This window comes from Drosophila sulfurigaster, chromosome 3 (assembly GCF_023558435.1).
Source record: "Drosophila sulfurigaster albostrigata strain 15112-1811.04 chromosome 3, ASM2355843v2, whole genome shotgun sequence".
Classification (NCBI taxonomy): domain Eukaryota; kingdom Metazoa; phylum Arthropoda; class Insecta; order Diptera; family Drosophilidae; genus Drosophila; species Drosophila sulfurigaster.
The window spans coordinates 34820664-34847208 of NC_084883.1; the positions used below are offsets into that span (position 1 = coordinate 34820664).

Sequence of the window (26545 nt, forward strand, 5' to 3'; positions counted from 1 at the left end):
CAAACGTATCGACTTGAAGCAAAATACTAAAACTGAGCTTTTTCTTTTAAATAAATGACCAAAAAACAGTTTACACTTCGAAATTTAAATTTGTGTATTTTTTTTTTTTTGGTTGACTAGTGTTTAAGTTTAACAGACGATTTTTGCTTACAAAGACTATACCAAACAACAACAGTGCACACGTTTTGCATGGTGCTTATTTAATTCTCCATTTTTGTGGCCTCTGGCTTCGAAATGTCACTGGACGAGGGCGCGGAGGATTCCTCATCCTCATCCTGCTGATCCAACGATTGCTCAATGTCCTCATCGGCCTGCTCGGACTCGCTCTGATCACACTCCGCTGGCTGCAACTGCTGTTGTTGTTGTTTGCTGCGGACTGTTTTGGCTGCAGTATTGACCACACTCGGATTGGCATTGTTAAAGGAACTGGCCGCTGCCTTATAGAAGGCACTGTTGGCCAAAGTGCTGACCAACTCCTGCTGCTTGGTAATCGCATTCGCTTGACTAGTCACCGAAGCCAAGGCGCTGTGATTGCCGCTCTGTCCATATTTAAAGCCCGAAATGCTGTTGACCGCATTCAAAGGCAGCGTGGCAGCAAAACCCAGTTGTCCACTTGCCGGCGATGCAGAGCGTCGAGCGTTGTGCAGGGTTGGGCCTTGCATTGAAGGCGCATTGAAGCCCACCTTGGGCACATTAAAAGTGTCCAGCTTGAAGACATGACGTGACGCCGTTCGATTCCTTGACTTCTCTACGCGCAGCGTCTGCACAGGCACAATGGGTTTCTGGATCATGCGTCGCATGTTCCGCGATTGCAGCTGCTGTTGCATTGTATCGAAATCACCGCTGATAGCCTCACCAGCATCGCCCCCAATGACATTAATGGAACGTCCCGCCTCCATGCGTTGCTCGAAATGCGGCTGATTGTGCGCATTGACCTCCGGGTGCAAAACTCCCTTGGCCAGTCGTTGACTCGCCGTCAGCTTGGAATGCTCTGGCAGCAGTGGCGCAACCTGTACACTAGCCGGTTGATTGCAATAAGTGCCTAGTCCTAGTCGTTGCTTCACCTCCAGCATCGTTTGCTGGGCCACTTGACGCGCTCGATCGGCACCCATTTCCAGCATGTAGCTCAGCTCCTTTCGATTCGCCATATGTCGATCGATCTGCTCGCGTATGGGACGCAAATGCTCAATGACGGCATCGGCCACACGTTCCTTGTAGCGTCCGGTATCCAAGGTACTGGCCTCCTCTACAACGGTGGCAATGCTCGAGTTCGTTACATGGGCATGTATATTGACGAGATTACTGACGCCTGGACGCGTATTTGGATCGTAAGAAATATCTGACGTAAAGTCTGTCACAGCCTTTTTGATCTTCTCTTTGATTTGTTCAGGGGTGTCGGCCAGATTAATTGTGCCCTTGGGATTAGGATCCGATTTGGACATCTTCTTCGACACATCACGCAAAGACAAGACTCTGGAGCCATCGTCCTGCTCAATGACAGGCGTGCAGACGGGAAACAGCTCGCCATAGCGTCCATTGAAGTTGCGTGCCAGATGCTGGGCCAGCTGAATGTGCTGCAGCTGATCAATGCCAACGGGTACATGGGTAGCTCTGCAAAAAAGAGTTTGGTTTAAGTCAAGGCAGGTATAGATTAAAGCACTCTCTTACTTGTAGAGCATTATGTCGGCGGCCTGCAGCACGGGATAGACATATAAACCCAGCGGCACATCGCGCACCTGTCGCGACTTCTCCTTGAACTGCGGCAGCTGCGCCAGTCGCGGCATTGTCGTCAACGAGCTGAGTATCCAGTTTAATTCGCTGTGCTCCAGCACCGCCGATTGCACAAACAACGTGCACTTGGCCGGATCAATGCCGCAGGCGAGAAGCGTGGCCGCCATGGTGAAGATATTGTCACGCAGCATTGGAGGATTGTGTGGCATTGTTATCGAATGCATGTCCACAATGCAAATGGTGATGTTATCGCTGCTGTTCTGCTCCTGCATTTGCAGCCATTTTCGCACTGCACCCAAATAGTTGCCCAGATGCAGTGAACCCGTTGGCTGGATGCCACTGAACACCTTGCGTGGCCAGCGCGTGCTGCTTGTCTGTCATTTGGAGTGGGGAGTGAGTGAATTGTTACATCACCATCCAAGACTTCTGCTACTCACCGGCTGCTCATTGCTGTTGTCCAAACTGGGCGACTTCTTTTGCTGCTTGCCAGCTGCGTGTAGTTGCGATGTCGCCGACGATGGCGCTGTTCGCTGTTCCTTTCCTCCAAATCCAATTGTGGTAGTTTGAAATTGATTGGCATTCAGGAACCGTTTGGCCAGCGACATTTGCCGCGAGATTGAAATGCAATTGGAATGGTTCTTCGGAACATTGATTTTGATGGCCACGCGAAACATTGCGCAAGTGTTTCTTATTCGGAATTTTGTGTGCGGTTTCTGCTTAAATTACATAAATAGTTTTAAATGGTTTTGCATATATGGATCACACTTAATAAAACAAAAAAGCAAAAGTTAAAGAAAATAACACCCCGAATCTGATTGTGTGTTTAATTTTGCACTAGGTATTTCTTTTTTAAAAAACCAAAATATGAACATATGTCAAGTGTGACCAAACAAAACTGACACTTCGATAACTTAGTTGACCGAGTGTATATCGATTGCTACACGTTATTTCAAATTGATTGCTTTAACTATCCCCACCGTCAGTCTGCCAAAGAAATTACGAAAAGGTTCACTGTGTCGATAAGTCGTCTATTTCATATTCGCTTTTATGTATGTAGATCGACTCAAACATATCGATCGCATTATTAAAAAATAAAAGTACTTATTAATACATAAACAATTACAAATCGTGTTACAATCATGTATTACAAATTCATTGTGGACAAACCTTTATTTAATGGCATTGTTTAACATTTTCACTTATCGATAAACGTACTCTTGCCCATCACGACCAACGACATTCAGCATCCACCGATAATTTGTAATAAAATGAGTGCGCGCTAGTTATCGTAAATTTAAACGCGATTTTATTGCTATACTTAGGACAACGATTTTCAATTATATATTTTTGCAATACATTGCAGTTCTATATATTTATCGGCGAATTTTTGAAATATTTGCACAATGAGAATTTTCAACTCGCAGACACTTTTAGGTATATCGAAATGTGTTGATTTTTTGTTTGTTGCAGGGCAGCAGCAAGAAAACGATTTAGAAATTAATGGGTTTGCCAAAAGCAGCAGCCACATTCGCCTCACGCAGAGCCTCAGCGCAGGTCTACAAAGAAACATCAAATTAATCAATATTTTATGAAGTGGGAAAGTGTTTTTCCAACTTACTGGATGAGCATGACAGACACGGGCAATATCCTCAGACGATGCGCCATACTCCATGGCCAGAACAGCCTCATTGATCAGCTCACCGGCCGAGGGGCCAATGATGTGCGTTCCCAGCACGCGATCTGTGGCCTGATCAGCCAAAACTTTAACGAAACCATCGGTCTCGTTGTTTGTCTTTGCACGCGAATTGGCCATGAAGGGGAATTTGCCGACCTTGTAGGCGACACCCTCCTGCTTCAGCGTCTCCTCGGATTTGCCAACCCACGCGACCTCGGGATGTGTGTAGACCACGCTGGGCACGCAGTTGTAATCGATATGCACATGACCGCCATTGATGCCCTCGATGGTAATCAAGCCCTCATCCTCAGCCTTGTGGGCCAACATTGGGCCATGAATGCAATCGCCGATGGCATAAATGTTTGGCACGACCGTCTGGAACGTGGCATTGACGGGAATGCGACCACGATCGTCCTTCACAATGCCAACACCCTCGAGGCCAAGACCCTCGGTGTAGGGGCGACGTCCCACGCTCACCAACAGAGCATCGCACTGGATCTCCTCCTTGGCACCAGACTTGGCATCCTCTACGTTGACGGTGACATTGTTGCCGCTGCGTGAGGCGCCCATTACTTTAGTGCCCAGCTTGAACTTGAGTCCTTGTTTAGTGAGGACCTTCTGGAAGGTCTTAGACACCTCATTATCGATGCCCACACCGCCAATAGTGTCCATGAACTCAATGGCAGTGACTTCAGCGCCCAAACGAGACCACACTGAGCCCAGTTCGAGGCCAATAACACCAGCGCCGATCACAACCAAATGCTTGGGCACCTGAGCCAGTTTCAAGGCTCCAGTGCTGCTCACAATCACTTCCTCATCGATCTGCATATAAATACACGTAAGAGATTGAAGCAAAAATAAGTAATATTTATATTTACCGTGATGCCTGGGAAGGGAGTCACTTCGGAGCCGGTGGCAATCAATATGTTCTTGGTCTTCACCGTTTCGGTGGTGCCGTCGTTCTTTTTCACCAGCACTTCGTTGGGATTGACAATGCTGCCAAAGCCCGTCAGCTGGGTGACCTTGTTCTTCTTGAACAGCATCGCGATGCCGCCCGTCAAGCCCTTGACGGCATTCGTCTTTTGGGCCATCAGCTTCTCCAGATCGAGTGTCACCTCACCGCAGTTGATGCCACGCTTTGCCAGATCACCGGAGTGTGCCATATGATAATAATGCGAATTGTTGAGCAGTGCCTTCGATGGAATGCAACCGACATTCAAACAGGTGCCGCCGAGCGTTGCCTCCTTCTCCACGCTGACGGTCTTCATGCCCATTTGGGCCGCTTTGATGGCGGCCACATAGCCACCAGGGCCAGAGCCAATCACCACAATATCAGCTTCGTGTGTTGCGGAATAGAAGCGGGCATTTAATGAGCCCAAAATCGCAGCATTGGTGCGTAGCTGAGACTGCAAGCAAAAATTTAAGGAACGGTTTTAATTTCAAAAGACACACTGGTCACACTGTCAATATTATTTTTACGGTTTTGTTGTGTTTACGCTAATCGCAGTGGCATTTAACAGTCTTTTTGAGATTAACAATCTTAATAACAGCGGTTAATGAACGACCTTGACATTCACAATCACTTTACGGTTTTGACGTCACTAATGCAGTTAATGCCAAAGTTATGACCTATTTAGGTTAGAATTGCATAACCCTCGATTGAGATTTTTTGGTAATGTTTTTTACATTGACTTCTTAGTTAGTACCTTGGCAACAGCCGCAGCTCTCGATAACGTCGACTGCATTGTTGGTTAGTTGTAAAATTTACTTTCGTGTTTTGAAATTCCACCAACTACTACTATGATTTCCAATAATTTTCAAAGCTTGCACTGAAAATTATTCTGGAAATTTTTTGCTAGAACACGGCACAAATCGCAGATGATGACTGGGCCAGCGTGACCACAAGCTGCGTTCCAAAATATACCACTGTACTGTGAGATATATCACATTTGGTTGTTTGAGACTGGTTACACTATTAAGAGATACACGTTCAATTGTATACCATTTAAAAAATTTATTTTAAATTACATTTAACGTTTTTAAAGATTCCTCAAAATTCTTAAATATACTTTTGCAAAAAACAAAAAGTCGAATTCGTTACATTTTTCCGCTCAATTTAGTTTATTTATTTCGATAAGAACTTCATTTCGATATGCAATGTAATCGGACCACAATTTTGGTATTTCAGGCCCTAGCATAGCATACATGGTATGTTTAGTTATTCGCTGTCTGTGCCCACTTGTACACGAACACAACAAGATGGCGAGAGTTTGTCTGCAAATTCAGTAAAGAAAATCGCAATAAAACGTGCAAAATAATTGTTAAAACATAGTTAAAAGTGTTAAGCGGCCGCAATAGCAAGCCGAGCAAATAGTGCTCGCAATTTGTGTATGCGGCAGCGTCTGCTAGCGACTTGCGAAAGTTGCTGCGCTGTCTGGCCTTGTTGTTGTTGCTGTTGTTGTATGAGTGCCTAACTTGAAAGTTCGTCTGCCTTTTATTCCTGTTCCTGCAACTGCGACAAAATGATGAGCAACTACGGCAACATTATGATGGACTCACCGCGCTCCTCGCCCCACGGCGGTCGATCGCCAGTGGTGGCGCGACAGGACTCGTCGGGAACGCTGAAGACAACGATATCGTTAGGTAAAACACCAACAATAATACACACAGGACCATTCTATTCGATGAAGGAGCCACCAGCGAAGGCTGAATTGACAGGTGACAAGGATCTCATGACCGAATATGGACTGCATCATACGCTAACAAAATTCAAGGAGAAAAAGTTCAAGGAATCCTTGGCCTCTTTTCTGCCAAATATACCCGGCATCAATGACCTCATCACGCATCCCGTCGAGAACAGCACACTGCGCAGCGTAATCGAGAAGCCGCCCATTGGTGGCAAAGAGCTGCTGCCACTGACTGCCGTGCAGTTAGCCGGTTTTCGTTTGCATCCTGGACCGGTTTGTCTCATCCTTCCAATTGTAATTGTATGTATTTCTAATCATATTTATTATTTACTCTTGCCAGCTGCCGGAACAGTATCGCACCACATATGCAACACCTGCGCGTAAACACAAAAACAAGCACAAAAAGCACAAACACAAAGACGGCGTCACCACGGGCGGTACAGAGTCAACGCTGCTGGGTAAGTTCAAGTGAAGTTTGCGCTTAGCTGCAACTCTTCTCATTGCAACCTTTTTAGATTCCGCTGGCTTGGAGACCTACGAGAAGAAGCACAAAAAGCAGAAACGTCACGAGGATGACAAAGAGCGCAAGAAGCGTAAAAAGGAAAAGAAACGAAAAAAGAAAAATCAAAGTCCTGAGCCTGGGTCAGCGTTGGGCATGGGCATGCCCGGCGGTGGCGGTGCCTTGGCTGGTGGCATGGGAGCTGGACCAGTTATGGGCGCCACAGCGGGCATGTCAAATAATCCAATGGGATCAAGCGGCGTTATGGGCGGCATGAATACGGGCATGGGTCTTAATAGTTTTCCGCCATCGCTGCAAATGCAACAACAGCAGCAGCCACAACAACAGTTGTCAATGCAGCACCAACAGCAACATCAGCATCAACAACAAATGCCCAGTGGAGCGTTATTGGGCTCTGTGCTTGGCACGAGCGGCGGTGGACCGGGCGGCAACCCGAGTAGTGGCGGAGCGGGCGGTCCAGGCAGTTTATTAGTGTCACAGTTTTAGGCGAAATCCATTAGTTAATAGACTTGGCTCATTACCTCTCTCACACAAACACACACATCCATAGCTCCTTTAACAACAAAAGAAAATCACATGTGTCCAAAATACAAACGCACGCTCTAAATGCAATTTCTTGATAACAAAAAACAAACAAAAAAAAAACAACTAAAAGAAAAAAAAAGTTTAATGTTTAGGTTATAATTTAAAATTATGATTGTAAAAATAGTTTAAATTGTAATTAGCCAACTTTTCGTTCGTTTTGTAATGCATTGCTAGCTTAATGAGATTTATTTAATGCAAATTATGGTACAAAATGCTAAATTTTCGCTCTAGATTCCACAATTACAAACCCCCAACACTGCAAAAACCTAATTATATACACCGCATATACATTTACAAATTTATACAAATCCAAGCATGCAGTTTACAAAATGATCAGTCATCAACATGAATATTCTTATTTTGCTTAAAACTTTAGTGCTAGCTACAGTATTTTTCTTTGTTTGCAATGGTTTGTTCTTCCAGCATGTTTGTATAAAAAAAAAACAGTTAATAATGAATGAAAGAAAAAAGCTGAGATTTAACAAAACAGAAACCTGTACTCTAAGTAATTAATTATATATGTAAGCGCCCATTACAATAATAAACGGCATAGAAATGTAATAAACAATTATATTTAACAATTTCGAATTTCATCCTTGGCGGGCAAAGAAAGGGAAAATATTGGCAAATGCAACAGCTACTCCGGGGAATGTACTAAAATATACCCTAAATCGACAGTACTTTTGGACCAGCTGAGCCTGAAAGCAAACAGCTGATTGGTTTTGGAGAGCTGCCAGATAGTTGAAAGGCCATCAGCCCATGGATATACATAAATAAATTATCAGTGAATGAAATGTTGTAATTAAAAGGTAACCTGCAGTACGAAACTGACATTTGATTATCCCAGTCCCATGTGTAAGCACTTCATCAATTAAAACAACGATAAACGTACAATGTATAAACAAACGTGCACCAACCTATTGAACCTATCAAAAGATGAGGTCAAAGCTTGGCTAGATAGCTTTGATTCTGTTATTACTGATTGCGATGGTAAGTGAAGTAAATTATTAAATGATGCTACACCACAAAATATATACATATATGTAAATTGCGTAACGATAGGAAGTTTTCGAAAGCAGACAGGCTCTACGTCACCAGTCACTATAGTTTTGTGTAGTTATGCCTTTTGCGTGTTGTGCATGTGTTTGTGTGTGTGCGTGTGCGTGGCCGCGCAAATTTCAATGTCAAAGCACAATGTCAATGGGGTGCGGCTAACAAGACCTCTTGAAGCTGCTCCACTTCATGCTTAGGAACATAATAATTGATATGAAATATTATGAAATTTGTTTGTCAACTTTAGACAGGCGCATATAGTCTAGTATTAATTAAAAAAAAAACAAACCATTTATTAATACAAAGATACTATAGAATGAGATATGATACAATATTTACAAGATTTAAAAAATGCTATAATATTTTTAAGTAATACTATATGTGGAAAACTGATAAATGAAAATAATTCCGACTTAAATTTAATAATACTTTAAAGTTAGAAAATAATTCTGGTAAACGTATATTATAAAAATTGTGGTAAATATTTTATTGATTTTTTTAGATGATTAACTATTATTTCTATTCATAACAATTTAATCTTGCATTTATACAGGCGTGCTGTGGGTCTATGGTGAGCCAATTGCTGGATCCGCAGATGCTATGAATAATTTGAAAACCATAGGCAAAAGCATTTATTTTTGCACAAATAACTCGACAAAGACTCGCGCCGAGTTGCTTAAAAAGGGCGTTGATATGGGATATCACATCACTGAAAATGGTATCATATCAACTGCCCATGCTACAGCAGCTTATTTAAAGGCACACAACTTTAGCAAAAAGGTCTATGTGATTGGATCGGAGGGTATTACTAAAGAACTGGATGCCGTAGGCATTGCACATACAACAGTTGGCCCAGATCAGATGCACGGATCGTTGGGAGAGTTTATGTCAAAGCATTTAGTATTGGAGAAGGATATTGGCGCCGTTGTGGTTGGATTCGATGAACATTTTAGCTTTCCGAAAATGACAAAAGCCGCATCGTACCTTAGCGATCCGAACTGCTTATTCATCGCCACAAATACGGATGAACGTTTTCCAATGCCAACGCTTGTCGTGCCAGGCAGCGGTAGTTTTGTGAGAGCCATTCAAACATGTGCGGAACGGGAACCGATCGTTATTGGTAAACCGAATCCGGCCATTTGTGCACCATTGATCAATCAGAAGATTATTGATCCATCGCGAACTCTGATGGTTGGCGATCGTGCCAATACAGATGTACTTCTAGGATACAATTGCGGCTTTCAAACGCTGCTGGTTGGCACCGGCATCCATCAGTTGAGCGATGTTGCCGAGTGGAAGCAGAGCAAAAATCCAGAGGACAAAAAGCTAATACCTGATGTGTACCTGCCCAGATTGGGAGATCTGCTGCCTTTTATTGTTGATAAGGCAACTGGTGGCAGTTATTAAGTTTTTAACTTTTATTTGAATTTATTCATTTATTCTCAATGAACTAACCTATGTATGTATTCCGCTCAGGGACGCTATTAAAATATAACCAATAGATGGGAATTTATTTTACACATAACAAAAATATAAATGTTTCTAGTTCAATTTACAATAAAACTACAATTGTTTTGTAAACTGATCATGTTTATTGAAATGCCATCAAGTGTAGCGCATATGAACTATCCATCCATAAGTGCAAGGGAGATAGCATGTACAGCGAGCTAACTGTGTTTGCCGCTCAGCCGACGCTCAATTGTGGTTGGGGCACGAACGTTTTTCGTGCGAATTCGGCCGACAGTTATAATCAGTGCGCCATTACAGCATGTTTAAGGCGAGCGGCACGAATTTGCTAGATCTTCAGGCCGAACAGGTGAGCGACTGGCTGAAGAGCTTCGATACGATTATCAGTGACGGCGACGGTGAGTAAGCATTTCTATGTGTGCGTGTATGAGTAGAAGACTGCAAGTCAAAGTGACCGCAAGTGGAATATACCAAAGTATACTAACTTGTTTACACTATTTAAAGTATTCTGTCCATTTTGAAATTTAAAAAAAAACGCATCTTTTTAAATAATTTTCCATTTTTCTTTTAAAAAAATTCGATTACTTCTAGATCTTAGAACTGGTTTTTGTTACCTTTTAAATGATTAGATTTGTATCAACAATTATTAAAAAACACAGCTATAAAATGGCAACATACGAGTATATCAATATTAGATATTGGCGTTGCCACCTTTCTTTAGTTATTTGTAGAAGCTTTACGCGCGCGATCGAATTTGAATTTAAACTTATTATTTAAATCATATTAATTAGGCACAATATGGTTTGATGATACGGCTATCGAAGGCGCTGTAGAAGTGTTGAATGCACTGCAATCGCGTGCTGGAAAAAAGATTTACTTGATGACAAATAATGGCCTCAAGACTCGCAATGAAATCTTCCAACGCGCTCAAAAACTGGGCATTCAGATACCAAATGAATCGCATATCATTTCGCCGACACAAACCATTGTTGATTATCTCAAGCAGCACAAGACATTCGACCGCACAAAGCGGGTTTACGTGGTGGGAAATGCGGCTATTGCCAGGGAATTAAACGACGCCGGCATTGAGAGCTTTGGTGCTGGTAAAGCCGAGGAACTGCAGCCAGGTGACAAGTGGCAGGAGTTTGTCCAGCGTGAGTTTAGCACGCCCGCAGCTGCGGCCAATATTGGAGCCGTTGTTGTCGGTTGGGACGAGTATTTCAGCTACTGCAAATTGGCCCGTGCCTGTCACATTTTGAGCAGCAATCCCGATTGCCTATTTCTCGTTACGAACAAGGATGCCGTGCACAAATATCCCTCTCTTCACATACCCGGCACCGGCGCCTTTGTCGCCGCCATCGAAACCTGTGCCGAACGTCCGGCATTGGAAATGGGCAAACCGAATCCTTTGGTGCTTGAGCCACTGCTGAGCACAGCTGCATTGCAGCCAGAGCGTACGCTAATGATTGGCGATTGGTAAGCAGCAGCTGCGAAATGTCATTCAACATCAAATCTGTCACACTCTCTCTGCCTTTGTAGCTGCAAAGTCGACGTCACCTTTGCCAGGAACTGTAACATGCAATCCCTCCTAGTGGGCACGGGCAGCTATCAATTGGATAAGTTGCGTGAGAACCCCCAGCTGCCAATGCCAGATGTTTATCTGCCCAAGCTAGGCAATCTATTGCCTTATATATAGGCCTCGATCAAATTGTAAATAATAGTAATAAATAATAGTGTGAACAAAAATGATAAGCAAAAACCGTGTTGAATGTCAATAAAATGCATTCTAACAAATTTTGTACTGTCTAGTCTATAAATAACTTAAAAAAATAGTAAGTGAACGTAAAATGTCATGCTGATAACAAAATATATTTTCCAATTTTAATTTTTGTATTCCCCAGTCAAAAAACTCAGCTACTAAGAGGCTCATGTTATATATTTTCAATATTTATTCAGACCATTAAATTAATTAATTAATTAATTAATTTACGAAATGATTGATCGTGGATGTATGTATATATATACATATATATATACATACATACATATATATATATATATATATATATATATATATATATATATATATATATATATATATATATGGAAATACAAATAATATAACAAGTATAATGATCGTATGAGACGTAGTCCTCGATCATTATACTTGTTATATTATTTGTATTTTTTGGTATATTCATTTGGTATATTTCTAAATGAATACTGCACTGTATACATAGCTTTGATTCACAATGGGTGGCTGGTATCTCACAGTCGAGCACACTCAACTGTATCTTTCTTACTTGACTTAATATCATGGGTAATTATTATAATTAAAATTTCAACACCATATTGATTGCATCAATGGACTTGATAATCCCATAATGGAGAGAAATACAATTTTAGTCTTATATAGTGATTATATTTTATATAACGTTTGGCTTTTAATAAAAACAATAGCATTTAATTTCTGTTTTTTATTTTTTTTTGTTTTTGTATCAATTTCCTGGTCAGAAGAAGGCGTGAAACAAATATTATACAATCTTGATCTGCCTGCAACAACATCATGTGATGTGACCAAAAGTTATAATTCCCTTCAACCACATAGGTAGCAGGTAAAGAAACATCTAATTTAACAAACTTTTATTGTTATGTAATAAGTGTAACTTACTGCAGAGAGCTTAAAACTTACATCAGCGTCTTGTATTCCATAAGCTTTACAACACTATTTTTTTCAGCGTTTTCCCTGCACACCGATATGTAAAAAATTAATAAATGGATATTTGAAAACTTTTGACTATTTTTCCAAGACATCTGCGGCACGAATTATTGCGAAACTAAATACAAAAATAAAAACTCACAAAGTGGTAGACATGTAAGTCGTTTATTAGGGCAATTTTGCATTTAATTTTCGTGCTAATTTTACAAAGTTTACTTTAACTTCATAACATATGGAAGTTGGACGCATCCTGTTTAACTGGTCAAATGCTTTAAGCTCAACTCGTATTTTATGTTCTCCTTCTATATCAGCCATTTTATTTTCGATTTCTATATGCATATCGAAGTCTTCTTGTATAAACTTTGTCTGAAAAAATAATTATTTTATTTTGTCACACTATCATTCAAAATAGTTACTGATTTCATGATATCTTACCCCCGGAACATTTAGACACTTGTTCTTTATTTCGTCGATATTCGTTATGTATTTTGTCCATACTGAGTACCAATATTGATTTTTATCAAACAGTATTGGACAAAAATCATTACATTTTATAGTGTACAGAGTTGGTACCCACTCTCGACGATCATATTTAAAAACGGCAACCGTCGCCTGAAGAGCACATTTTGCCATAACAATAATTTTTTCGAAAATATTCTAAGAAATCACCTGAACGCGATCCGTTTTCTCAATATTCCATTGCAACGTAAAATTTCCTGATACATGCAAATTGTCCTGTTCTGGGGTAAAAGTCAACTCTGTCAAATTTGCGAGTCCATGAATATTTATTACATTCTCCGGTTGGTTGGGACAGTCACTGAACAACTCATCATCTTCATACTCGGCTAAGTATCTATGGGCTTTTGTGAAGATCACTATTCCGACGACTACTGCCAATTGCACTAAAATTACACGATTTAGCCACATTATACTTTGATATGTTAAGACCTATAGTCTCTTACTCTTTTATATGTTGAAATTTCGAGCTGGACACGTGCAAGATTTGATCAAATTATCTTGACGAACATGTTTTTGTTACCGTTTTATCTGATTTGTTTTGTAATTATTATAATTATAATTTTCAACCCTATAATCATTATAGATATAGTTAATTTCATAATGAAGGGATATACAATTGCAATCTTGTATAATGCTTTTATATAAGAAACAAGTAAGAAATTTACAGTCGAGTGTGCTCGACTAAAACCACTGCTCGATATAAAACCACATTCAAAATATACCATAGACGGCACAATATACCAGATTGTCAGCCAAAGCAACTAAGACCCCTAGTAGGTAAGCGTTTTGCCCATACAAAAGTAGCGGTAGCGGGTATACGAGGGTTGCTATTTAAGTTTCTGGCCTAGGTCACTTTTAGCCATATTAGGACCAATTGGACTTTTATCGATAAAAGCTCCATACAACTTTTTTCATGTGCGACCACGTTTGATATCGATAAACGATTAATCAAAAACTTACCTTTCGACTTGGATTATTACGACAATCTTAAATCTTTATAAGGCGATGAAGTGCCATCCTATAGCCCTGTGAAATACTGGTTTAATGGATTCTATCGTGGCCGATGCTCGCTGGAAGACGAAGGTTGTGAAGGTCGTCCAAAAAACAGACGTTGTGCCAGAAAACATTGATGCCGTGCGTGAACTGATAATGCTAGATCGTCATGTGACATATCGTGAGATAGAGGCATCCTTTGACATTTCTTCCACCAGAATACATTCGATATTGCATAAACACCTGGTCGTAAAAAAGGATTGTTCTCGTTGGATCCCGCACAATTTGACAATTGCTCAAAAAAAGGCTTGTGTGGATTGGTTCAAAGAAATTTTGGAAAAATACATTCCCTGTGCTTCAAAAGACATTTATAAGATAGGCACAGGTGACGAATCATGGATCTATGGTTATGAGCCCAAAACAAAACAGCAATCGACCGTGTGGGTCTTTGAAGACGAGCCAAATCCAACGAACCTTGTTCGTGGAGGAAGCACTATTCAGCAAATGGTCGCCTGTTTCTTCGGTAAAACTGGTCATGTGGCGACTGTTTCGCTTGAGCAATGTAGGACGGTCAATTCTGATTGGTACACCATAATTTGTAAGCCTGAAGTCCTTGTAGAAATTCGAAAATCGAACAAGAAAAGATGGATCATTCCGCACCATGACAACGCGAACTCTCACACACCAGCTCAAGCCCGCGCCTTTTTTTGCGGTGAAAACGTGGAATTCATGGGTCATCCGCCGTACAGCCCTGACTTGGCACCCAATGACTTCTTTTTATACCCGCACATTATCGAAAAAAGGCGTGGTCATCGATTTTCGATGTCAGAAGATGCTGTTAAAGCGTTCAAAAACCATGTTTTGGAGGTGCCTCAATCAGAGTGGAAAAAGTGCCTCAACAATTGATTTGAGGGCATTCAAAAGTATATAAATCTTGCTGTAGAATACTGTGACAAACAATAAATCCATTTTTTTTTTATAAATATTCGCATTTTCATTATTAGGCCAGAAATGTAAATAGCCCCCCCGTTAAAAATTCACAAAGTGGTAGACATGTAAGTCGTTTATTAGGGCAATTTTGCATTTAATTTTCGTGCTAATTTTACAAAGTTTACTTTAACTTCATAACATATGGAAGTTGGACGCATTCTGTTTGACTGGTCAAATGCTTGAAGCTCAACTCGTATTTTATGTTCTCCTTCCATATTATCCATTGCATTTGCGATTTCTATATGCATATCGAAGTCTTCTTGTATAATTTTTGTCTGGAAAAATGATTATTTTATTTTGTCACACTATCATTCAAAATAGTTACTGATTTCATGATTCTTACCCCCGGAACATTTAGACACTTGTTTTTTATTTCGTCGATATTCGTTATGTATTTTGTCCATAATGAGTACCAATATTGATTCTTATCAAACAGTATTGGACAAAAATCATTACATTTTATAGTGTACAGAGTTGGTACCCACTCCCGACGATCATATTTAAAAATGACAAACGTCCCCTGAAGAGCATATTTTGCCATTAAGATAATATTTTAGAAAATATTCAAAGAAATCACCTGAACGCGATCCGTTTTCTCAATATTCCATAGCAACGTAAAATTTCCTGATACATGAAAATTGTCCTGTTGTCGGGTAAAAGTCAACTCTGTCAAATTTGCGAGTCCATGAATATTTAGTACATTCTCCGGTTGGTTGGGACAGTCACTGAACAACTCATCATCTTCATACTCGGCTAAGTATCTATGGGCTTTTGTGAAGCTCACTATTCCGACGACTACTGCCAATTGCACTAAAATTACACGATTTAGCCACATTATACTTTGATATGTTAAGACCTATAGTCTCTTACTCTTTTATATGTTGAAATTTCGAGCTGGACACGTGCAAGATTTGATCAAATTATCTTGACGAACATGTTTTTGCTACCGTTTTATCTGATTTGTTTTGTAATTATAATAATTACTTTTTCAACACTATAATAATTATAGGTGCTGTTGATTTTATAATGAAGGGTTATACAATTGCAATCTTTTATAATGTTTTCATCTAAGTAAAAACCCGATAAAGTGGATTTTGTAGGATTTTAGAGAAACACCTTTAAGGTAATGAAATATCAATCAATTTTGAAAAGATTTCAAAAACATCCTTCTATTATTTAGTTCAATTATTAATATTATGTTTATTTTTATAATATACCAATATTGATATAGCTGCCAAAATAATAATCAAGTCAAGTACACAAGGTGTTCTTTACACTGATCAAAAAGGTTTGACATTATTGAGTAATGTTTAAGTAATGGAATGTTTCATACCTCTTTTAATGTTGCACACACTTTATGGAAGAATTACAATACTCACCAGCGTTTTTATCATATCATTGTTTGTTATCATTTAGTGTTGCTATCAGTTTAATTGAAACGCGAAACGCACATGATGTATACATATCATTTATATTTATTGTATTTTATTAAAAGTACATACATAGAGTTCCCCAATGTGCTGGCAAGTTTTCCCATAACGCTCTTAATTAAGCTTATTGTAATAGTAATATCTTTGAGTTGCGCCTGCTAGTAACCAACTGCTGTCCGTAAATAGTTCTTTCAATCTTTTAACTACGTTCTATACTTTGCCAGACACTGAAGAATTGACGGCAAAAATGTCTTAACATTTGCATTATTATTTGATGTGATCCCTCAAAAAGCTCTTTAGACCAAAACTGATATACATACATATATGTATTTATATATTTAAATTGAACATATTCGAAGTAGCATAAGAGTTTATAGTATAGTAGAGTGTTTAACGTTAGATAGATAACTTAAGCTTAAAGAGATGTGGCAACTTATAAGCTAACTGTACAAATAATATATAAGAGGTGCACTTGAAATACTCCACAAGAGTCAAGTATTCTTGTGCTGTTTGTAGTCCTGTGATATGTTTTTATCATTTTATCGGTTTAGCAAGTGTCTGCATAGCAATTTAGCGCGTAAAGAAATCTCATGAAGCGTTCGTTTAGCAAATCAGGTAAAGAGCAAATAACTGAAGCCATAAATCATCGATAAATTTCAACTCTATTCCATTCCTTTCCTCTCCTTCCCTTTGAACATTCACACTCTTGCCCCTTTGCCGCTGCTGCAACGCTGCGTTGATTTCTTTAAGGACTGTGTCTAAATTGCTAAAAGGTAACATCAGGTGCTCGTCGGCGTATTGGCCAAAATGCGTGAGCTACGCGACAAATAGCCATACCAGTAGAACACATTGATCAGAAAGAAGAGCAGCGGAAACACAATTCGCGAGGCACGATCGATCTTCGATACCGAATTGTATTGCGGCGTCCGTTTGCCCTTGCGACGTGCCTCCAACTCCTCCCGGCGATAGAAGGACATGCGTCGACGTCCCACCACAGGCGGAGAGTTCTGCTCAGCTGCTGCTGCAGCCGCTGCCGCCGCCGCCGCTGCAGCTGCCGAGGTGCAAGGTGCTTCGTCGGCACGCAGCTGCGTCTGCTCATCATCCTCGTCGTCGTCGTCATCGGAACATGTGGCCTTGCGTTTGGGACGCCGCTGTCGTCGTCGCCAGCTGAACCAATCCAGACAGCGCCAGAAGCTCGAGCCTCCCAAGCCGTGTCGACGATTGCGTGTGCTGCGTCTGGAGCGCAACATGCCACTTGGATTGCCAGCACTGGGCATATTGATGGCGCACATGGACAATGGTATCACCTCGTAGATCTTGGACTCGCTGCTGCTGCGAAAATCCGACTGTCCGCTGGCATCGACATCCGTCTCGGACTCGGCCGAATCCGAGTCGAGTTCCTCGATAATGAAATAACACTCGCCCGAACCGTATTTGGTGAAATAATGCACAACAGCAAACTGCAGAATGGTGGCAAAGATGAAGCCAAACGAGAGAAAGACAAAGAAATCCAAGGCAGTGGGATACGACACCTTGGGCAGATCAGTGCGTGCCTCCAATCCCAGAAATGTCATGGTCAGAACTGTGGTAATGCCAAGGGAAACTCGATCGGCGGTTGCCTCGCGATTCAGCCAAAAGGAGACCCAGCTGAGAACGACTAGGAGACAGCAGGGTCCGTAGACCTGAATGAGAAAGTTGCCCATGTGACGCTGCAGATGAAAGTTGACCATCAGCATGGAGTATTCCGCTGTCGAATGATAAGAGCATCAATCAACATTAAGACTTAAGGTAAGAGTAAAGTGACAACTTACACGGATGATGCGTTTCGAGGGTGATGCTGCCCGCCAGATTTGTGACAAGGCCACCGCCTCCTGCCACGCCCCGTCCCGAACCGAAGGCACCTTTGTCTAGCTTTAAGCCAGTGCCGCGTACATGTTGATTTTTGGCACCAGGACCAGCGAACGTGGTCATTGCCTTGTTGTTGTTGTTGTTGCTGTTTGGCGTCTGCTTGGGTGACAGCGTGTCCTTGTTGTTGTAGCCCTGGGGCATGGGTGCGGCTGCCTTGTAAACAATGTCCGTCAAATTACCCGCCGGACAATCGACCAAATCGAATTGTGACAATTTCATGTCCTCAGCAATGGCAACTGCAGGACGCTCTTTGTTCCACCGATAAATGACATCCGACGTGGTGTAGCCAACTGTGGCCCCAGTTGCCAATTGAGGGAGGTGGAAATAACATGAGAGTTAGAGAGTGCGATTGTGTCAGATTTGTTATTCTAAATATTGGCAATTAAGAGAGAGAGATAAAGACTAAAAGAGCGAGGGAGAGATTGAGATTACCTGGGCAGTGATGGCAACTGGGCTGTGATAATTGACTAATGATTTTATTTGGAAAAATGAAGTGAGAAAAGTTGGACCTATTACTCTTATAAATTTTACTTTTTAACTGTGTTTAAAGTTTTACCATTAAGGAAGTAAATAATTTCAAAAGTTAATGATATCAACTACTTAATTAACTTAAATAAGATTGCCCTAAATAATACTGTTGGCCATTAAAATCTATTTTCCGTTTATGAAGGTAAAGTTTTAATCTAATGATTGGCTTTTCTGAATTCAAATTAAGTTATCCCAAGTTATCGAATTGGCAAACATTCATAAATTATGGGCACACTTTTCTCGTCTTTATTTACCTTTCTGTATTAGTTTTGTTTTTGTTTCTCGTTTAAGGAGCTGAAATTTCAATACAATTTTCTAGCTGAGCACCAAATAATATATAATATCTGTTTTGTCTAGTCTTTCCTATGATATTAAAATAATTATTAAAATTTCTATTGCTATTAAGAGTTAAAATGAGTAAAATTGTAATATCAATTTTATATACTATAATTATATTATAAAGAAATAAAAAAAAACAAACAATAGGTATTTTTTATTACTATAATTCCTTACTTAGAATTCAATTATTATTTGCACTTTTAGTTCCTATAAACAATTAAATGAACGCTATTGTTAAACTTTCTTTTGATACTAAACATTTAAATTTAATATTACTCCAATCCTGACAAACCTTTAAGAAACCTCTTGAATTTTTGCAAAAACGAATCTCATTGTTTTTATGATAATTACTTTCACTCGTTTTTACAGTGATTAAATGTTGGTCTAAGCAGATTTTGCTTTCTGCCATGCACAGTCTTTGGCTCATTCGCAGTTCATCATATTTTTCCACATCGCTATTCCAGCACTCTCATTCTCACTCACACTCTCATTCTCATTCTCACTCACATTCTCACTCACACTCGCACCCATACACTAACTAAATAGTACTCGCACTCTTTCCATTCATCCCCTTCCAAACCATCAATCCATTGCTCTGCAAACGTTTGCTATCAACACACGTACAGTTATTTTATTTTATTTTGTTTTGTTGTTGTCGCCTCGCTGCACAAATTGCCAAACATTGCGACATGTGTGTGATGCGGATTGGTTTACCTTATTCCCCAATTTTTTTTTTTTTTTTTTTTTTGCTATTCTTTTTTTCCTATTTGACTTTGGCAATATTTTCAGTGACTCTTCGTCGTCGTCGCATCAAATGGGAAATTGTCAACATTAAGTGGCAGGCAATAACGGCAACGTATGGAACGGAGTGGCGAGGGGTAATTGAATTCTTGACTGCATGCAACATTATTCACAACAAATAGGAAGCAATAATACCTAGAATAGCTCGGTGTCGTCTGTTAATTTACGTTTCGCAGATAAGACTACACATAATAAAGTGTTGCCTTCTAGCTGGAGCTTCTGATATTCTTTATGTTCTACATATTTAATGAACATTTGGTATTGAAAATATCTTTAGTTATCGCCCACTCTTTAAAATTGTTTGCTGAAAATGCATCAACGTCAGCAGTTTGTTGCTAAAAATAATTGAAATGTCAGCTGCATATCTCTCCGAGTAGAATATTCAAGTAAAGTCAGGTGCTTTAAACTTGGGTGAAGAACTAGAAAATGTCAGAGGTATGAAAATCTAACGACTAAAGCTTCGAGCTGTATGAAGAACAAAAAGAATGAAAAAAGAATGTAGTCATATCTGAGACTGAAGATTGTACAATATTTTCTATTTTGAAGTGATTTATTTTTAAAATAATTTCAGAACCTTTTATTATCGTCTTATTTTATAAAAGTACCTCAGTGCTTTAGTTTTAAATCTCTCTTTGATGTCAACTATAATCAAAATAAAGTTTAAGCATAAAATGAAACTTATTAATAAAAACTAAAAATATTCAATTAAAATTTGACCGAAACTAAACAGAAGCTTAAACTGAAAAATTAAAATAAGAAAAAATATATCTGAAATTGAAATTTAGATTAGAGGAGGATTAGAGGATTGTTTTCTCCTAAATGGATCTGAGATAAAATATATTTTTTTAAATTATTTTATAACAAGGTTGACGCTACTTAAAACTTTCTAACTATCAATGACAATTATTGCGCTTTAAGGGGTTTTAGAATCCTCCTTTGGCAGCATCAATTGCCATTAGCGCAAGGCAAATCCGCAGTTGGCCCCAATCCTCTTCGTATCAAAGCATTTTACTCTTTGCACATCATCTCACAATCCAATGTCATGGCACATTCATTGCATAAATCCGAGTGCCCTTCTAACTACAACAAGTGGTCGACCCACGGACATGGACATTCATAAGGCCATCAGCGTTCACATCAAAGCGCCTCTCAGCGCCAATTATGCATAATTATGCCAAAGCACAACCATCGCCACTTCTTTGCCCAACAGTTTTTTTTCTTTCTTGCTCATATAACGTATGTATTTTGTATTTGTTTTTTATGGTTGTTTTTGCACTCACATGATCCAAATTTCAGAGGACATTTCTGTATGTCCATGGGAAAATCCGCGAGATTCATGGGACAACCGGCTTTGATTGTCAGACGACTCGAGTACAGAACGCGTCCATTCTGATAGATGCGAACGAACTTATTCGGCGTGGTAATCGTGTGCAAATAGCTCTGTTTGCCATTGTAAAAATACGTATCGGGCTTCCAAATGCGCGCCAACATTGACACTGACAGCGCCAGCGTATCCTGGCCACCCTCGAAGGCGAGACGTTTATCCACCCAGGATTGCCGAAAGTAACAGTCCATCGAATATGTCTGCAATAACGCACAAGGCAGGCAAAGAGAGAGAGAGAAAGAGGAAGAGAGAGAGAGAGAGTGAAAGTTCATAAGACACTGCAGTTACGTGACTCAAGTGGGAGACACTCGCAATGTCCTTGGAGTGCAGTATTGAGTGCGGGATTTTGTTGAGGCATTTGTTGTTCACAACTTACCATATCCACCTCCGATATGGGACCCATGCTACGCACCATTATGTCGACTTCTATTGTAGCCGGGGGACCTGCAATAAAGTACATGGTTCATTATTTTCTAAAATTTGCAATTATTGTGCAATTCGATAAATTTGAAGTTTTGCTTGGACAAGAAGGAAATGGAATTTTGAATTTATAAACAGCACTGAAGTTTCTTAAATATAATTAGTAATTTTTTATTAAAATTTAAACAAACACGTTTAACTTGTTATTTTTGACATTTAATAGAGAATCCTATATTTAAAACTTTTCAACAATAACAATAATAATAACAATGATATAGTAATCAAAAGAATTACCACTAACTAAATATTGCAAATGACAAAGATGATCATAGTTTTCTATATGCACAAAGCTTGAAAGCATTTTTAAAGCAACCTGATTCCCCAGCAAAAGTTAACTAAATATTAATAATAAATATTTCTAAGTGCCCTTTCTATTTATAGAATGCAGAAGAGTACTTTATGCAATTTATAAAAATTTCATAAAAATATAAAATTACTGAAAGAAAATGTTTTAAATCAAATTAAACTCAATAATCATATTAAAAGAATTTCTAAAGCTAGCTCACTTAACTTTGCGCTAATCAAACTTCATTCTAATTGCATTGTTATAAAAATCTTTGTAAACTTTGAAGTTAAGTTTAGAAAGTTGAGCCTGACTTTTTAATCTCTTTAAGTGAAGTTTTTGCAAAGAGTCCAGAGCTCTACATTTTCCATAGTGATATATACGAGCTTTATATTTCGTATAATTCCTGCATATGAATTATCCCCCAAAGTCCTTCACATGAAACGGAATTTAAATGTTGCCTCTGTTGAACAATGACACTTAAGCCGCTTGGCAGACAGTCTCATTCCATGGCAGCCCCCTTACCCCGCACCTCCCACAATTCGCGGTCCGTCGGTGGCCTCACATTATGGCTGGGATATCATCATCATATCATCTATCAGCTCTTCATGGCGTTGTATTTTGCGCTAATATGCAGTTTTTCTTCCTCTGCTTTTTTTGTTATTTTGTATTCTGCCTATGCGAACAGTTTTTAATGACTTTGGGGCGCTGAGCTTGGCAAACATGCGTTGTGCATCCTGCAAGCTGCAGCACGCCGCATGCCGCATGCCGCACATGCCACCTACATCGGCATCGTAATGTTACGGCACTTGGCATCCTTTCGACTACCTACGAAGCGTATGCTCGCATCCTGCTGCACGTCACACGGCAAAGCAGCCATTCTTAATGAAGTGTTTAAAACAATGTAATTTGGGCTTAAGTTGCGTAAACGCAAAACTTATTTCTTTTTTTGTTCTTGTTTGTGGGCGTCGCGCGTTAAGCTCCATTGAGTGCCGACCAAACCGCTCATTTCTCGCACTCGCACTCTCACTTGCACTCGTTCTCATTCTCAGCCGCAAGGCTTTTAAATTTCGAAAATATTTAAATTTTTATGGTGTCGACAATTTGGAAAATTGAAAAAGCTTATCAATTTGCCCTCGCGCCTAGGAAATCCTTCAGAGTCATGACAAACAAAACGAAACGAAACATAGCAAAATAACGATAAAAATATAGCGAAGAAGCGTAAGGAAATACGCAATGAAAGTCTATGTAAATATTTGTCGATTTTGACACTAACTATTTGCCAAGGGAATTGCCGTCATCATCATCATCATCAACATCATCACCAGCAATGACGACGACATCCACGTCATCTTGACTCTCTCCTGGCAACGATTTCCGCTTCATTAAACGTTTCCGCTGAAGGGGCAAATCTGCTCACATGCTGATTACAGGAATCTGCGAAAGGGTAAACAGCCAAAAGGCATAAACAAAACTCATCCCGGTTCTTGCCAAGGGATGCAACCACAGCACAGCGGAAGCAGCGGCACCTTAATCTCAATATCTCAGATCAGTCGGAAACTATATGAGTTTGTAATTCCAGATTACCTTTACATATAAACCTATATATATTATTATTTTAATTACATTAGGTAATGTTGGTTACATACTCGTAAATAATTGACAATATATGTAAAAGTAAAGTCTGATCAAATTTAAATAATACTGCTTCCTGCTGACGACTCACTTCGTTATAACTTTCAGCTGCTGCTACTGTTCTACTTTTTACGTGTGATGATCTACTTCTTAGGATTGATGATACCGATAGGATCTATCGAGTAGCATCTACCTCGATTGGAAATCTTGATACTTCTTGATCTTTAAAAAAAACCCTTGAAAGAAGAATTTTAGGTTGAAGAGTTTTTAAACGAGATTTCGAATACCAGAAACTATAGTTTCTGTTGTTGCTTACTACTCTACTAAAAACTACTTACATTTAAAATACAAAATATAATTTATTTTTATACTCATCTAATATATCCCAGGTATAACCATCTAATATTATATATTGAAACATCTATTAACATTACATTTCCACATAACATATAGCCTGTTAGTTATAACTGCTTAAGGCTCTCTGAACAAATGATGACTCCATTCTGTCTATATAAAAACATTAAATACATACTCGTATATGGTATCTATATTAACATACTGTTTTGCGCCGCCTCTCTCCAAATTACATATGCGTCTAACTATTTATCAGCAGACTATATCTGCATTATCTGCATTTTAACTGCATATTAGCCACGGACAAACTTGGCTTGGCTTAGACTTACCCCCAAAATCGGGTCGAATGCTATTGTCGTAGCCACGCAACAAATTGTCGAGCAGCTCGGAGATATTAGCATGATTATTGCTTTGCGTTAGCCAGGAGCGAGTCAGTGAGCCGGCACCAATCTCGTCCAGGCGATGTGCATCGCCGCGTCCCTTGATGCTGCCAGCCATGACGCCAAGTTGAAGACCGATGGACGCTTGCCAGGCATTTGTGTAAATGCAGCACATTAGAAGCCAGCAGCTAATCAAAACTTTAAATATGCGCAAGCTTAAACGTTGTCCTTGCCACAGCCACAGCCACATCCTCGTCCACAGCCAGGAGGACATGGTCCGGCCGACGACGACGACGATGAGGTCAGCCGACGCATTGCCGGATGTTGTACTTGTTTCGGTTGCTCTTCTTGCTCCTCTTCGACTGCAGCACATATTGACCGACTGTTTGTTGCTGTTGTTGTTGCTGTTTGTTTGCAGCTGCTGATGTTATTGTTGTTGTTGTGTCTATTGTTTAGACATCTGACGGACAACTGTTCTGGCCTAATCTACACATCCGTTTGGCTAACATTTGTCGCTCCAACTGGCCAGCGTCCAGTGCTCCTTGCAGTCTTCTTCTGCTTCTTCTTCTGCTTCGTCCGGCGCCTGCTGCTGACAGTTTCTCAGTTTGTTTTGGTATTTATTTTCATTTATGCACCGGAAGTTGCACTCGTCTGTGACACAAGCTGCATTCCGAGTCGGGTTTTTCTTAATTTCCACAAGCACATCTGTACACAGCTCCTCTTCTTCTTCTTCTTCCTCTTCCTCTCGACTTGTTTCTCTCTCGCTCAGAGCATTAGTTCCGTTTATCTTGTCCGTTATCTTGACTTTGGTCTTTGTGTATTTCAATTCGCTTTCGCTTTTGCGTTCACTTCTGCTGCGATGAGCTTTATGATTTTAATTGTTTGAACTGTGCCTGTGACTGTGTCGCCTCTGCTCCTGGCACTTTGATTCAATGCCATCCACTGTGATTGGCCAATTAGCCAGCAGCGTTTTGATGGCTGCCAAGAAATTAGTTAAGTTGCTGGCAGTTAAATTAGCTTTTATTCGAATCTGCACGGATTATACACATTATGTTTAGATTAGCGGTAATCGATTGTCGTTAATTGAAAACATTATATTTTATATTTTTACTTTACTTTATAATTCACAACTAGGCGTATGCGTAATATTTTGACTACCTTTGGCAGCTTCATAACAATTCACATCAGGGCGTATGGGTAATATTTTATAGTTTTCGCTTAATCACTTTATATTTATTTAAAATAAATGTCCATATTATTTGATTAATTTTCTATACTTGCAAAACATTTGCAACAAGTTTGATTTGTATTTATTGAATTGAATGTACATTGTGGCGTATGCGCAATATTTTGTATTCACAGTTAAAAAGTTTGTATTTCTAAGATTTACTTTCTATATTTATTGAGTTGCCACAAATATTTTAAATTGCAAATATTTTTTCACTATTTACTGAACACGTGGCGTATGCGTGATATTATCATCATTATATTTATTAGATTTTAGTTTAAGTTTTCACTTTTGTATTTATTGAGTGTGTTTTAATTTTCTCAAATTAAATTAAAAATGAAGTTCTTAAACTTTTCGCAGCTTTTATTTATTTTACACACATTACACGGCGTATGCGTAATATGAATCTTGGTTAAGTACACGCCTGGGAAACGCGTGAAGATTAATGCGAGCAAAGCTCACGCTGTGAGTGGATATTTCACACAACAGAAAACAACAAATATTTATAAATTAATCTCGAAAACCGAGAAACTCAACTTATATTGATGGCAAGTTATTAAATGGAATAAATAAAATATGCGCCCAACGGCACCGACCACCGAGCTGTTAATGAAAAATCAACTGCCATCGGGCCAAGAGGCAGGCGAGATGTCCTTTAATAAATCTACTCGTATTTGGTCATTTGGAAGGTGCATCAAGGCGACGACGAGTCCATCTATCTAATTATGCAAAATACTCGTACTTGTGTGCAATGCGACCCATAAAGTTGATAGTTGATTATGTGTCTCACCCACTAACCTAATTGTGTGCTAATGCTGCTACCTGATGAGGGTCCATTCCAAGTGCATTTTGCCTT

The 26545-nt window shown here is 39.6% G+C and overlaps 7 protein-coding genes across 7 annotated transcripts; 3 read left to right on the forward strand and 4 right to left on the reverse strand.

Annotated features, from left to right (window-relative positions):
• Positions 1 to 69: 69 nt before the first annotated feature.
• LOC133844150 (uncharacterized) lies at positions 70 to 2592 on the reverse strand. The gene is made up of 3 exons (XM_062278006.1): positions 2169 to 2592; positions 1669 to 2105; positions 70 to 1611 (listed from the first exon to the last, which is right to left on the reverse strand). Exons 1-3 carry the CDS (start codon positions 2403 to 2405, stop codon positions 201 to 203), a joined length of 2085 nt encoding a protein of 694 aa, XP_062133990.1. The 5' UTR covers positions 2406 to 2592; the 3' UTR covers positions 70 to 200.
• Positions 2593 to 3014: 422 nt separating this feature from the next.
• On the reverse strand, positions 3015 to 5294 carry LOC133840309 (dihydrolipoyl dehydrogenase, mitochondrial). The gene is made up of 4 exons (XM_062272073.1): positions 5113 to 5294; positions 4285 to 4812; positions 3350 to 4228; positions 3015 to 3287 (listed from the first exon to the last, which is right to left on the reverse strand). The coding sequence occupies exons 1-4, from the start codon at positions 5149 to 5151 to the stop codon at positions 3222 to 3224; spliced, it is 1512 nt and encodes a 503-aa protein (XP_062128057.1). The 5' UTR covers positions 5152 to 5294; the 3' UTR covers positions 3015 to 3221.
• A 332-nt stretch (positions 5295 to 5626) lies between these two features.
• LOC133840311 (mediator of RNA polymerase II transcription subunit 19) lies at positions 5627 to 7779 on the forward strand. The gene is made up of 3 exons (XM_062272075.1): positions 5627 to 6366; positions 6434 to 6551; positions 6609 to 7779. Exons 1-3 carry the CDS (start codon positions 5929 to 5931, stop codon positions 7097 to 7099), a joined length of 1047 nt encoding a protein of 348 aa, XP_062128059.1. The 5' UTR covers positions 5627 to 5928; the 3' UTR covers positions 7100 to 7779.
• A 115-nt stretch (positions 7780 to 7894) lies between these two features.
• On the forward strand, positions 7895 to 9832 carry LOC133840312 (glycerol-3-phosphate phosphatase). The gene is made up of 2 exons (XM_062272076.1): positions 7895 to 8188; positions 8805 to 9832. Exons 1-2 carry the CDS (start codon positions 8092 to 8094, stop codon positions 9656 to 9658), a joined length of 951 nt encoding a protein of 316 aa, XP_062128060.1. The 5' UTR covers positions 7895 to 8091; the 3' UTR covers positions 9659 to 9832.
• Positions 9833 to 9874: 42 nt separating this feature from the next.
• On the forward strand, positions 9875 to 11488 carry LOC133840313 (glycerol-3-phosphate phosphatase). Its single transcript, XM_062272077.1, has 3 exons — positions 9875 to 10116; positions 10510 to 11194; positions 11258 to 11488. Exons 1-3 carry the CDS (start codon positions 10020 to 10022, stop codon positions 11412 to 11414), a joined length of 939 nt encoding a protein of 312 aa, XP_062128061.1. The 5' UTR covers positions 9875 to 10019; the 3' UTR covers positions 11415 to 11488.
• A 3524-nt stretch (positions 11489 to 15012) lies between these two features.
• LOC133845197 (uncharacterized) lies at positions 15013 to 15986 on the reverse strand. The gene is made up of 4 exons (XM_062279586.1): positions 15810 to 15986; positions 15517 to 15749; positions 15283 to 15459; positions 15013 to 15214 (listed from the first exon to the last, which is right to left on the reverse strand). Coding segments are annotated over exons 1-4 (609 nt in total). The 5' UTR covers positions 15811 to 15986; the 3' UTR covers positions 15013 to 15016.
• A 432-nt stretch (positions 15987 to 16418) lies between these two features.
• LOC133844410 (gamma-aminobutyric acid receptor alpha-like) lies at positions 16419 to 25787 on the reverse strand. Its single transcript, XM_062278369.1, has 5 exons — positions 24411 to 25787; positions 21706 to 21773; positions 21226 to 21529; positions 18181 to 18567; positions 16419 to 18116 (listed from the first exon to the last, which is right to left on the reverse strand). Exons 1-5 carry the CDS (start codon positions 24832 to 24834, stop codon positions 17149 to 17151), a joined length of 2151 nt encoding a protein of 716 aa, XP_062134353.1. The 5' UTR covers positions 24835 to 25787; the 3' UTR covers positions 16419 to 17148.
• Positions 25788 to 26545: the final 758 nt, after the last annotated feature.